This window comes from Aricia agestis, chromosome 11, assembly GCF_905147365.1.
Source record: "Aricia agestis chromosome 11, ilAriAges1.1, whole genome shotgun sequence".
Lineage (NCBI taxonomy): Eukaryota > Metazoa > Arthropoda > Insecta > Lepidoptera > Lycaenidae > Aricia > Aricia agestis.
Window position 1 is genome coordinate 7,758,888 of NC_056416.1, and position 13,403 is coordinate 7,772,290.

The 13,403-nt window shown below is 36.2% G+C and overlaps 1 protein-coding gene across 2 annotated transcripts; it reads right to left on the reverse strand.

Annotated features, from left to right (window-relative positions):
* Positions 1-270: 270 nt before the first annotated feature.
* Positions 271-12,990, reverse strand: LOC121732019 (mitochondrial Rho GTPase). 2 transcript variants are annotated; one of them, XM_042121760.1, is made up of 12 exons: positions 12,663-12,990; positions 11,993-12,201; positions 11,155-11,307; positions 7,392-7,523; positions 6,431-6,627; positions 4,857-5,046; positions 4,627-4,762; positions 4,413-4,543; positions 4,032-4,253; positions 3,692-3,885; positions 1,115-1,153; positions 271-614 (listed from the first exon to the last, which is right to left on the reverse strand). In XM_042121760.1, exons 1-12 carry the CDS (start codon positions 12,853-12,855, stop codon positions 488-490), a joined length of 1,923 nt encoding a protein of 640 aa, XP_041977694.1. In that variant the 5' UTR covers positions 12,856-12,990; the 3' UTR covers positions 271-487. The 2 variants fall into 2 exon arrangements, with proteins under 2 accessions (XP_041977694.1, XP_041977695.1); XM_042121761.1 differs by lacking the exon at positions 1,115-1,153.
* Between the last annotated feature and the right edge of the window lie 413 nt (positions 12,991-13,403).

Genomic DNA, 13,403 nt, shown 5'->3' on the forward strand with positions numbered 1-13,403 from the left:
TGCTTGCAATTCATTTCTTCTTCTTCTTCTTTTTATTTATGGCTCCTTGCAATTCATTTCTGTATTTTTGTACTGATTTTACATAATTTGTCAGTTTGACAGTTTTGACAATTCATTTGCTGAATTGATTGAGAGGAATTGCTAAATGTGACCATTTTAGCCACACAGAGCAATATTGTTTTCTTTAAATAATTATATTACTTCACTATTTTTCTTCAGTGTTTTTTCAAAGGCCATTTATCACTTAAATTTTAATAAAGTTAATCGGGTTTTAACAAAAATAAATATGCCTTATTCAAACACTTTATTTACAACTGAAAATAAATAATACTCTTATCAGAATCTTTGGTTGTTAGTCTTGAGTTAGACGACTCTGATTTACTGTACATTAAGTTAATTTGTAAAGAATAAATACTAATGTAAATTAATTTTGTCTCTACGTGATGGCGGCAGTGTAAAAGAGAACTGCACTCCATGAATCTGTCGGCTACCATTTTTGAAAATTAAGCATCTTGATGAGAACTAGCCCCATGATAGTAGCGGCGGCGACGCCGATGCCGGCCTTCCACCACGACGAGTTCTCCCCGGCAAAGCTTGCGAATTGCTTCAGGTGTCTGAAAACAAGTTTGTTTTAGTACATTGTTTGATAAAATACTTAAGTTTATTGCTAGAATTTGAAATCACTAAAACTTCTTTAATTGAGTAGAGCTAGTCCACACGGCGCGTTGCGTCAACGTTGCGTAGACGCAGGGCCGCCGTTGCGTTGTTTTACATACAAATAACCAAAGTGATTCTGTTCACACGGCGCGCTGCGACGGAGAGCAGCCCCCAAAACAAGGGGGGTGTTGACGTTAAGACTGCTTCGTAACAATAATAAGTAACTGCTATGACGCAGCGCCCGTGTGGCCGGCTATACGTCAAACGGCAGCGCTGCGTTGAAGCAACGCGCCGTGTGGACTGGCGCTTAAAGTGTAATAAGAGCGTCAGATTTTAGAATAAATATAAAACTGATATCTACAAGTTTATTAGCCATGACTTTAGACTATATTGACTATCTACCGAGGAAAAACTAAAAATAATATTTATTAGACCTGCTCATAAAAGTAAGTTTTACCTGTGCTTGCTGAACAAAATCCAAGCAGCTTGAAATTGACTGATCAACACATAATTAAAATAACTGTGTAAATAAATTGCCAATACCTAACACATTATAACATGATACAAGTTAAGATCAGCACTGCCAGATTTTTGCTTAATTTATATTAATTTAGTATTTTCATGAAAAAAACTATTCCTAAACAGTTTCAATTAGAAAATTTGGCAATGTTGATTAGAATTTAATTGTACAAAGGTTAGTAATAATTGCTTCAATTTCAGAATAAAACAAGGTCAACCTTGTTATACATAATTGCAAGTTTCTATATTACCCTGAAAAGAAAAACCTCAGACACTCAAAAATCATATCTGAGTCATTTGCAATTATTTTATTAGCACTTTAAATAAATACAGGATTAATGTGAAATGCAAGTCGGGTAAGAACAAGCTGAACACTAAGACTGGGTTACACCAGAGGCGTGGGTAAAGTTAAAGTTAAATTTATGGTTATATTTAGACTGGATTGCACCAACTAACTTTAACTTTGACTACAGTGCAAAATGTCAAATCTTTGGGTAAAGTTAAAAATGGACGCCATCAAGACGCCATATTTAACTATAACCATAGAGCTCGACAAGGTTTTAAATGCATGTGGCGAAAAAAGGAACTAACGCTGCCATCATACAAAAACCGCAATTTTTGACAGTTCTCCTTTACCAGCAGCGCCCCCGCCCACGCGCATGTATAACCTTGTTGGATCAGCTGTCATCTGTCAATTTCTCCGGGCAAAGTTAAGGGTAAAGTTAAAGTTAAATTTACCTTAACTATAACCATAACTTTAACTTTACCCACGCTTCTGGTGCAACCCAGTCTTAAGGTAAATTTAATTTTTGTATGATGACAGTGTAAGTTCCTTTTTCGCCACATGCATTTATAACCTTGTCGAGCTCTATGGTTATGGTTAAATATGGCGTTTTGATGGCGTCCATTTTTAACTTTACCCAAAGATTTGACATTTTGCACTGTAGTCAAAGTTAAAGTTAAAGTTAGTTGGTGCAATCCAGTCTAATAGTACGGGAGCCCTAGAACAAATTTTTTTCATCAACAAAACTTCGTTGACTATCGACCCCTAAAACGGAACCCTAACAAGCTGATTTTTTGTATATTGATAGGTTAATAGTTATATAATTTAACCGATTCAGTGCGGATGACACGGGAGCCGTGTCATACGCGTTTTTAACGTGTGGCGTATGACAAGGGAGCCGTGTCATTTGAAAAACGATTGTATCTCCCTCAAATTACGCTTTAGAAGGTTCTAGTCTGAACAAACTCATATTAATTTTCCACGTAGAACAAGCCTATAGGCTTCGCCTTTGAATATTCTGTGATTTGAAAAAAAGTAGGGGCCGCCAACCTTTTTTAAAAGGTGCATTCATTGCGGATTATACGGCAGCCGCGTCTTATGGGTTTTTAACGTGTGGCGTATGACACGTGAGCCGTGTCATTTAAAAAGCCATTGTATCTCCCTCAAATTACACTTAAGAAGGTTCTACTCCGAACAAAACCGTCAAAATTTTCTACGTAAAACTAGCTTATAGGCTTCCTCTCTGGATATTCTGTGAATTGAAAAAAGTAGGTGCTGTCTCCTTTTTTAGTAGGAACCGGATCAATCGGAACAAATACCCCATACAACAAAAGAAAAATTTTGAAAATCGGTTCACAAACGGCGGAGTAATCGTTGAACACGCCTCCTCTTTTTTGGAAGTCGGTTAAAAAAACTTAGCAATGAACTTCTTTAAATTTATTTACTTTGGAAACCCAGATCTATTTAATATAGGGTACTCATTTTTCTAACTTTCAAACCTACAAAAGGTTTGCAACATCTGAATAAAAAAATCGCTTACCTGCCATTGTCAGGTTTACACTTAGTAAAACTACTCGAAATTAACTCAAAAAGACGTAGCCTTCCGTCAACAACAATGGTTTGGGCTCAACTAAATAAATCAAGTTAATACAAGCGTAAAAACCAAAAAAAACCATAAAGCTTTTTGAACGTGGCGGATGACACGGTAGCCGTGTCATCTATTTCTATGGCGTATGACACGGCTCACGTGTCACGGGAAAATTGTATGCCGCCACGACTGAAAGTCTTCAAAAAGGTGCGCCGCATTGAATCGGTTAAGAGTAACATTGTCCTACGAATAGAACAATCCATATTTTAGGACCATCAAGTCAAAGTATGAAATCCTTTCTATTTCTGTTAGCTACCACTTTCAAGATTTTACGCAGATAAAAATGTTGTTCGTCGTATCAAAATGAAACTCCTCACAAAAATTTGCTATATTACTATCAAGCACATTTTTGTGAGGAGGAGGAGGAGTCATTTGTTCTAGGGCTCCCATACTATAACTCCCTTACCGATAAAAATATTAATGCAGGGAAACTATTCAAGATCTGATGTCGTCAACCGTCATAATATGAAGTTTTAAATAATATGGGACGATGAGATATTTTATGGTTTTTCATTATGTAAATATTTTTATTAGTAAGAGAGTAACCTGTTCTTGCACAGCTGGCATATAACTTATTTACTTACGGAAAAGCTGCCATAGTCGCTAACTTGACAAATATGTCCTGTTTATTTTCCCTGATGTTGAAAATCTGCGGTGGGAGTAGCTGGTACTTGCTGCAGAACACTTCGGGCTGCAGGATGTACTCCTGTCTCGTTATCAGGGCTTCACCCTTCGTGCCCACGATTAAAACAGGGATATGACTTTCGGCGAAATATTTCTGAAAGAAATACTTAAGCTCAGTAACTTCTTCAATACTTGCAATAATTCAATCAATTATTTTAGCAACCAGCAGAGATTTTACGCCGGACTCCGGGAGAGTCAGTGGCACTGAATGTGTTAGAAAAAGAGTATTGTGATACTCACAATGTATATCCTGGCTATGTATTCGAAGGAGCGCGGGTTGGCAACGTCGTAGAGCAGGCATGCGACGTCGCAGTTGACCTCGGCGGGCTGCAGGGGGTCGGACACGCGAGCCACGCCCACCTCGCGCAGCACGAGGTACCGCTCCTGTCCGTACACGTTCACGCTGCTGATGCACGCCTCGTCAGCGCTGTCGCCGCGCTCGTGTGCGTGCGACTTAATTTTCTAAAAAAAAAAATATTGTGTGACTTGTGAGTATAGAAGCAGTCACTATGTGGAAATCGCACTGAAGTTGCAAACATCCACTAAGCTCTTTTCTTGCTATGAGCACATTGAAAAAATAAATTGATAAGGTTATAAGGATTGGCAATGCCTACGGCCTACCTTATGGGCAATACCCAGGAAACTTCTACAAATAGAAGTTTTTCCACAGCCCCTGGGTCCAATCACGTGACACTGGTACACAGTGCGGCTAGATTGCTTCTTAGCAATATCAATTTTCTTATCCCGGGTAACTGTAACATAAACAAAAAACGTTCTTGATATCTGTAGAGAATATTTTGAGTGTTTCTTGTTGTCAACACTTTAATATACTTACTATGAAATGCTGATTTTTGAGTATCATTTTCAAGGAAATTGAATCCCAAGTATGCTAAATAGGCACTTGTATTTTGTAAATCTAATAAAGTCATCAAAGTCCAACGACACATCCAACCTTGCAAGGTTAAAAACCCCTGAAAATAGAAAGGAAAGTTTAAACTTAATAATGTCAAAATAGAATTAAATAATTTACGTGTTTTGAAACTAAATATGAATAAATTTTATTACCTTCTCATTTGTTGGTACAGTATATCGCAAATTATGCCAAGGTATACGAGGACAACAGGAGAAAACATTCTTTAATTCATTAGGATTCAGCATGCCATCTTTGTCTCTGTCATACTTCTCAAAAATCTGAGTGAGAAATTGCTGGCCTTTGTATGAGAGTTCTGAAGTACACCCCGCCGGTACCCTTATACTGAAATTCAAATTGTAAGATAAGCTTCGGCCAAACCCACACGACCAAAGCGACTGCAAAGCGGGAACGTCTGCAACGCCGGACGTTCGCGTCGGCTGAGCTTAAAAACAGAAGCAGCTCTGACCTGTGCAAGTTGGCCTCAGGGCCTGATCTAGACATTTAGCCGCTCCCGGCAAAGATCATTTTCGCCGCCCTTTACATACAGGAAACATATTTGTTGGGGGAAAATGGGAGGAATACTTAAGTAAAATACTCAAATATTTCCACTACCAAACTAAGACTGGATTGCACCAACTAACTTTAACTTTAACTTTGACACCAGTGCAAAATGTCAAATCTTTGGGTAAAGTTAAAAATGGACGCCGTCAAGACGCCATATTTAACTATAACCATAGAGCTTGACAAGGTTTTAAATGCATGTGGCGAAAAAAGGAACTAACGCTGTCATCATACAAAAACCGCAATTTTTGACAGTTCTCCTTTACCAGCAGCGCCCCCGCCCACGCGCATGTATAACCTTGTTGGATCAGCTGTCATCTGTCAATTTCTCCGGTCAAAGTTAAGGGTAAAGTTAAAGTTAAATTTACCTTAACTATAACCATAACTTTAACTTTACCCACGCCTCTGGTGCAACCCAGTCTTAAGGTAGGTTAGCTGGTAAAATTCTCAAACTTAAGTGGTGGATGGCTAGGTTGGAAGTTAGGAGTAAGTCAATTTTGCCGCCCCTCATTTTTGCCGCTCTGGGCAAATGTCCGGCTCGCCCCCCCTTAGATCGGGCCCTGGTTGGCCTTTTAGGTTCAATCTATACATATTATTATAAAACGAAGTTGCTTCTTTTTTCCCTCAAATCCCTTCCCTTTCCCTTTAATCTTTAAAACTACGCAACGGATTTTGATGATTCTTTCAGTGTTAGATAGCCCATTCATCTTTAAAAGGCTATAGGCTATATTTCATCACGCTAAGACTAATAGGAGCGAAGAAATAAAGGAAAATGTGGAAAAAACGGGGAAAATTATTTGAAAGGGCTAACTTGAACGCGCTAATCTCAGGAACTACTGGTCTGATTTGTAAAATTCTTTCAGTGTTAGATAGTCCATTTATCGAGAAAGGCTATATTTTATCACGCTAAGAATAATAGGAGAATGTGGAAAAAAACGGGAAAAATTATTTGAAAGGGCTTAACTCGCGAACTACTGGAGCAATTTTTATATTATTTGGCACAAATAAGAAGTAGACCACGTGAAGGATCGTAGGCTATCGATTTTAATCATTTTTTCAGTGGCTATATATTTTATACCCGTGCGACGCGGGGGCGGGTCGCTAGTTGTAAATAAAAGGCATTTACAATGTTGTTTCATAAAAATTAATTAAATAACCATCTTACGTGGCATAAAGGTAGCTGTGGGTTAGCTCTAAGCTTTCATCATATCCAAACTTTCTGAGAACTGTCCAAGTTGTTTCATTTCTTCCTCTTTGTATGAAAAGGCAGTGCAGAAATATAAATCCCTTCATAGTTATACAATCATTCTCAATGCCACCGGCAATGTTTTGTGCAATGACAGATTTCACTTCGTCCAAAACCTTCAAACAAGAACAATTCATATTAAGTAAAAGTAACTGGATGACCGAGCTTTGCTCGGTATAGCAAACACTCATTGACTTCGTGTTACTTAATAACGCCATCTGCTGGTCGTTGAAACAATTAGTTGCTAACAAAATAGTATTATTATTCGCCAATAGATGTCGGGAAGAGTCATATTTTTTAGTTTATCGATTATCGATAAAACACGAATAAAAAGACATTTTCTGAAAATTATTTCTAGCTAGATCGATTTATCGCCCCCGAAACCCCCTATATACTAAATTTCATGAAAATCGTTGGAGCCAATTCCGAGATTCCAATAACGCGACCAAACTACTTAGGTCCCCGATTTGCATAGGAATCAAATTATAGACTATATATATATATATATATATATATATATATATATATATATATATATATATATATATATATATATATATATATAACATTATTATCTCAAAGTAAGTCTATAATATGTACTGTATGTACTATCAGAGAATTTGATTCCTATGCAAATCGGGGACCTAAGTAGTTTGGTCGCGTTACATCAAACCCAGCTGACAGATCACAATTAACATTAAATTGACATATTTGACCAAATAACGTTGGTCTGTCAATTGCATAGGAATCAACTTCTTCGATGGTACAACATAGGCTATGATCATATTTAACCCATCAATCCCCAAGTGGCAGCTGGCTGCCGCATAACAATTGAAAATCTATTGTGTCTGTGATACCCACAATGGAGGTGTTAAACTACCTGTAAATGCAGAGGAGTGTCAAAACACTTTTTCTGAAATATTGTGACCTCATAATCATCTAACAGTCCATCTCCGTCCAAATCACATATCTTAAATATTCTTGTAAGTGCTCTCTTGCATCTCTCTGTAAGCTGAAAAGAAATTTTATTTTTACAAAACTTGTTCATAATATTATTTACCATAAAATTACTGATTTGTGCAAAATAGAAATTTGTAACAGGGTAAAACTCTAATCAATTTAATATCATACCCGATTTCATTAAAAAATCGGAATCTATACTTAATATTATAATTCTGCAGAGTTTGTTAGTTAGTTTGTTTGTTTGTTTGTTTGAACGCGCTAATCTCAGGAACTACTGGTCCGATTTGAAAAATTCTTTCAGTGTTAGCCCATTTATCGAGGAAGGCTATAGGCTTAGACGAATGATTGGTCTCACGCTCGCGCTACGACTAGATGCCGTCGGAGTACTTGAAAAATGCGGCAACAAATAATACGCCTCATCGGGCGTAACCGCGCCAGTCGCGCCGCAAGCTCCGGGTGAGGTAGATGTGTCGATAATTTTCGAAATTTTAAGTTACGTCCGTAGCAAAATGCCAATTTGCGTAGTGAGACTATGCAATAATAACACTACAAGAAACAAGAAAGTCAGTAAATATTATATAAATCGTCATAAACACAGAAAAATAATATAAACCTGAAAATTCGGATCAGAGTACCGCTTGATGTTCAGTGTTGCCAATTACCATAAACTAAAAATTCCCAAATTTTTCTGAGATTGTGATTTTTATTTATTTATTTATTATATCTTATTTTTTATATATACATAGTGGATGAGTGGATGAGCGCATTAAAATCTCTAGCTAGGGTAGCTGGTTCGAATCCCGCCAACGGAACAAAAAGTTTTCAAAGTTCCTGGATCATGAATGTATATTAATAAATATGAATTATGAGTATCATATTATAATAAAAATCTTAAATACAGTTTATATTTTATGTAAGTACACAATACAGTAGCAAATAACAAATTTAACATTTGCTTTTTTATGACTCATTCTTAACTTTCGTTAAACTTCCTACCATTGTTTTTGTATTGTTTTCTCATCAATATTGTACCCATTATATTTCGTTGACCTAAACAATGTTGTTATTTTATCGCATTCTTCGCAGCGCGGTATCTAGTCGAGCGCGCGCGCGAGACCAATCATTTATCTAAGGCTATAGGCTATATTTTATCACGCTAAGACTAATAGAAACGAAGAAATAGAGGAAAATGTGGAAAAAACGGGGGGAAATTATTTGAAAGGGCTTATTTGAACGCGCTAATCTCAGGAACTTTTTTTTTTTAATGAAATAAGGGGGCAAACGAGCAAACGGGTCACCTGATGGAAAGCAACTTCCGTCGCCCATGGACACTCGCAGCATCAGAAGAGCTGCAGGTGCGTTGCCGGCCTTTTAGGAGGGAATAGGGTAATAGGAATAGGGGAAGGTAGGGATGGAAAGGGAACGGAATAAGGGAGGGTAGGGAAAGGAATAGGGTAGGGGATTGGGCCTCCAGTAAACTCACTCACTCGGCGAAACACAGCGCAAGCGCTGTTTCACGCCGGTTTTCTGTGAGGACGTGGTATTTCTCCGGTCGAGCCGGCCCATTTGTGCCGAAGCATGGCTCTCCCACGTCAAACTACTACACGAACTACTGGTCCGATTTGAAAAATTATTTCAGTGTTAGATAGCTCATTGATCGAGGAAGGCTATAGGCTATATTTTATCACGCTAAGACTAATGGGAGCGAAGAAATACAGAAAAATGTGCAAAAAATGGGGGAAATTATTTGAAAGGGATTATTTGAACGCGCTAATCTCAGGAACTACTGGTCCGATTTGAAAAATTCTTTCAGTGTTAGATAATAGCCCATTGATCGAGGAAGGTTATAGGCTATATTTTATCACGCTAAGACTAATAAAAGCTAGGAAATAGAGGAAAGAGTGGAAAAAATGGGGGGAATTTATTTAAAAGGGATTATTTGAACGCGCTAATCTCAGGAACTACTGGTCCGATTTGAAAAATTATTTCAGTGTTAGATAGCCTATTTATCGAGGAAGGCTTTAGGTTATATTTTATTATTCTACGACTAATAGGAGCGAAGAAATAGAGGAAAATGTGGAAAAAACGGGGAAAATTATATGCAATTGCTTATTATCTTAAGATTCTTAAGAACTTCTGGAGCAATTTTTATGTTATTTGGCAAACATGAAGAATAGACCACGTTAAGGGATATAGGCTATAGCCTATATCCCTTTCCCTCCCCTTTTTGCGGAAAAATGTACGGTCGCGTGAAGTTCCTAAATTACGCAAGCGAAGCCGCGCGGAACATCTATATATAATAAAATCGTAGGAAAGTCAATGCTGTACATTGAATATTTTTGTACAATAAAATATAATACTTGGGACGTGATCTACTAATACTAACGCGGACGAAGTCGCGGGCAACAACTAGTCTATAAATATATTTCAAAAACGTGTAAAACAATATTACTTAGGGCCTAGGGGGGTATCCTTGATCATAGATTTTTGACATTTGCTGAGAGATTGGATCCAATACGGTCATAGAAATAGGTGTTGCCAGTTATTTAATATAAAAAAGAGTTTTTAATTTCTTGTTTGTTAATACGTTTCAAATAATGTAATGTAATTATTTTTCTAATTATATACTTGGATAATCTTGCTGAAATAACAAAAAACAAGCCATATAAAAAATGACGATTCTATGAGATCTAGTAACCCTGACGTCAATACCTGTCAGCGTTAGCGCTCTCCATTGGCTATTGAAACCACATATGACGTAAAATAGGATGAATGAAATATGATAATGTAATACGCAGATATGATCAAATGATCATATATATTGGATCCTATATATGATCATAGAAATGATCATATATAAATGATAATGTAATACCCCCCTATATTACATTATCCAATATCATTGACTCAATGATCTCGGATCCAATATATATGATAATCTAATATTCCCCTTAGACTGGGTTGCACCAGAAGCATGGTTAAAGTAAAATTTATGGTTATAGTTAAGGTAAATTTAACTTTATCCTTAACTTTGCCCGGAGGAATTGACAGATGACAGCTGATCCAACAAGGTTATAAATGCGCGTGGGCGGGGGCGCTGCTGGTAAAGGAGAACTGTCAAAAATGGCGGATTTTGTATGATGACAGCGTTAGTTCCTTTTTTCGCCACATGCATTTAAAACCTTGTCGAGCTCAATGGTTATGGTTAAATATGGCGTCTTGATGGCGTCAATTTTTAACTTTAACCAAAGATTTGACATTTTGCATTGTAGTTAAAGTTAAAAATAAAGTTAAATTTACAGTTAGTTGGTGCAACCCAGTCTTAGACCTCTCTATATAAAACTGTTGGTGGTTAGGTTCTTTTATTTATATACTTTTTTTTTGTCTTATTATATCTGTGTAAAGTTTATTTAGTTTATTCTATTGTGTTGTTAATAATGAATGTAATAATATATTTATATTTTTTATATCATTATATACTTAATTTTTTTTTCGGTTGTCTGTAAGAAACTGCTTATAGCAGTAAGACCGCCTTTTGCACAATTTTGTAATTTTTTTCACTCTTTTTTTTTGTTATTGTTATTTCTTTTGTTTTTTTTTGTCTCTTTTATGTGCTTTTATGTCTTTTCTTTTGAGTGTGCAAATAAAGAATTTATTATTATTATCATATTGTAACAAACCTCTTGCTCTTCTATAGAGTAAATTGGGTGGATGGGATGCAAGACTGCTTTTTGTGCATTATAGAACATTTCCGATACATTTGTGAGTGTTTTAGCTGAACATTCAATACACCTGTCTACTTCGGGATATTCCTCTGCTATGTCCCAAATGTTCTGAAAAAATTAATTAAAAAGAAAACTGTAAATCCAAATTAAATTACGATTTTTGTATTACACATTTTGTTTTTTTTTTTATGAAATATGGGGGCAAACGAGCTAACGGGTCACCTGATGGAAAGCAACTTCTGTCGCCCATGGACACTTGCAGCATCAGAAGAGCTGCAAGTGCGTTGCCGGCCTTTTATGAGGGAATAGGGTAATAGGGGAGGGAAGGGAAGGGAACAGGGAAGGGTAGGGAAGGGAATAGGGTAGGGGATTGGGCCTCCGGTAAACTCACTCACTCGGCGAAACACAGCGCAAGCGCTTTTTCACGCCGGTTTTCTGTGAGAATGTGGTATTTCTCCGGTCGAGCCGGCCCCTTCGTACCGAAGCATGGCTCTCCCACATATAAATTATTGTATTTATTTTGTAATTAAAAATGATGTAATTGAAGTAATCTTATCAGTTATCACACATTTTGAATTTTGTGAGCAAACAAGTGCACTTGTGTGCTGTAGATAACAATCTTGAATCAATATCTGTTCAATGAACTTTATGTTTATGTTTCAAATGATGTTTGATCAAATAAAATGATAAACCTTTCTAGCATTGATCAAAAGTAATGTAACCAATTAGGAAATCAATTTTCCTGATGGTACATCAATATAAAAATAAAAAATAAAACTATGAAAGAACTTACATCAATGACTGAATAGTCAATCAAATCAATCTTGTTACCAACAAGAATTACGGGCTTTCTGTAATCCTCGGGGCTGTTGTCTCTTACGAAAGGTAACCAGTAAGATGCAACCTTATTCAAGGTTTCTTGTTTGTCCACAGAAAATACTATACAAACAACATGAGCTTTCTCAATTTCTTCTGCAACTTGTTCTGGAGTTTGTTCAGCAACTATAAAATAAATATTTTTTAAATTATGGCTAACACAGAATTAAAAGCATATTAAATAAAATAGTAGTACATAACTTTAAACCACAAGAGTAACCTTTAGTAAAAAAAAATCCACTGTTAGTACATCTTTCAAACTCCTCAATAAAAAACATTGTGTGGTGTTATGATGCAGTTATGTAATGCAGATGTTTTGTCTACTGCAGTTATAGGGAGAATATTACTTCCCTATGACATCGAAACAATCAAATCAGATAATATTATAAGCAAATACTAGTTGATATTTATTGATTAGGTACATATAAAAACAATAATGGAAGGAGCAGGACCCTTGCAAAACAAACACAATATTATGATAAACTAATGATATAAATACAATAATATCTAAAATAAGTCTGTAACATACAATTATATATAGCTATTTAAAAATAAAAAATCAAAAATCATTACTCAATTTCACTTACGGCAGACATCAACAATGTTTGTCGGTACTTGTTCTGGAGTAACATCTGCAGGAATTGTAATTTCTTCGGCTTTAGGAGGAACATGTTCTGTAAATTCTTCAGTAACTAATGATAAAATAAGAGAAGTTTTTCCAACTCCTGGCTCTCCCAATAAAATTATCCGAACGGTTCTGGGTATCGACTCGAAAACCATTTTGAAGCAACAATTTCTCTGATATCACACCATTATATTAATACAATTATTTTAGATGTTATCATGTTTATTTCCAATATCAAGCTTATTTTAGTTTAATAATATTCTAATAAAAATTTTACACGCGTGCGTAAGCCAGCCATCTATGATTGTCATTATTTTTTAATTTTGCTTGTCAAATAATATTTTATATTATTTTTTATTAGGCACTGATTTTATAAAACCAACGCCATCCATACTAATATTATAAATGCGAAAGTGAGTCTGTCTGTTACCTCTTCACGCCCAAACCACTGAAGCGATGTTGCTAAAATTTGGTATGGAGATACTTTGAGTCCCGGAAAAGGACAATAGGATACTTTTTATCTCGGAAAAATGGGCGGTTCCCGCACGTAAACGAATTTTGGCGTAACGGAGTTGCGGGCGTCATCTAGTTATCTATAAATATACAGATAATATATTATATCTATTGGCATTTGGCTTTATATTACGGAGTAATCTAAAAAAAAGAAGAGGAAAATATCTTCACCAGATGTTAAACTGACATG

Excerpts from the sequence above, each read along its gene's own strand:
- LOC121732019 (XM_042121760.1), bottom strand. The coding sequence starts at position 12,855 with ATGGTTTTCGAGTCGATACCCAGAACCGTTCGGATAATTTTATTGGGA. Across the intron at positions 6,628-7,391 it reads ACACTCCTCTGCATTTACAG|GTTTTGGACGAAGTGAAATC; the intron begins GTAGTTTAACAC and ends TCTTGTTTGAAG. Across the intron at positions 3,886-4,031 it reads ACATAGCCAGGATATACATT|AAATATTTCGCCGAAAGTCA; the intron begins GTGAGTATCACA and ends TATTTCTTTCAG.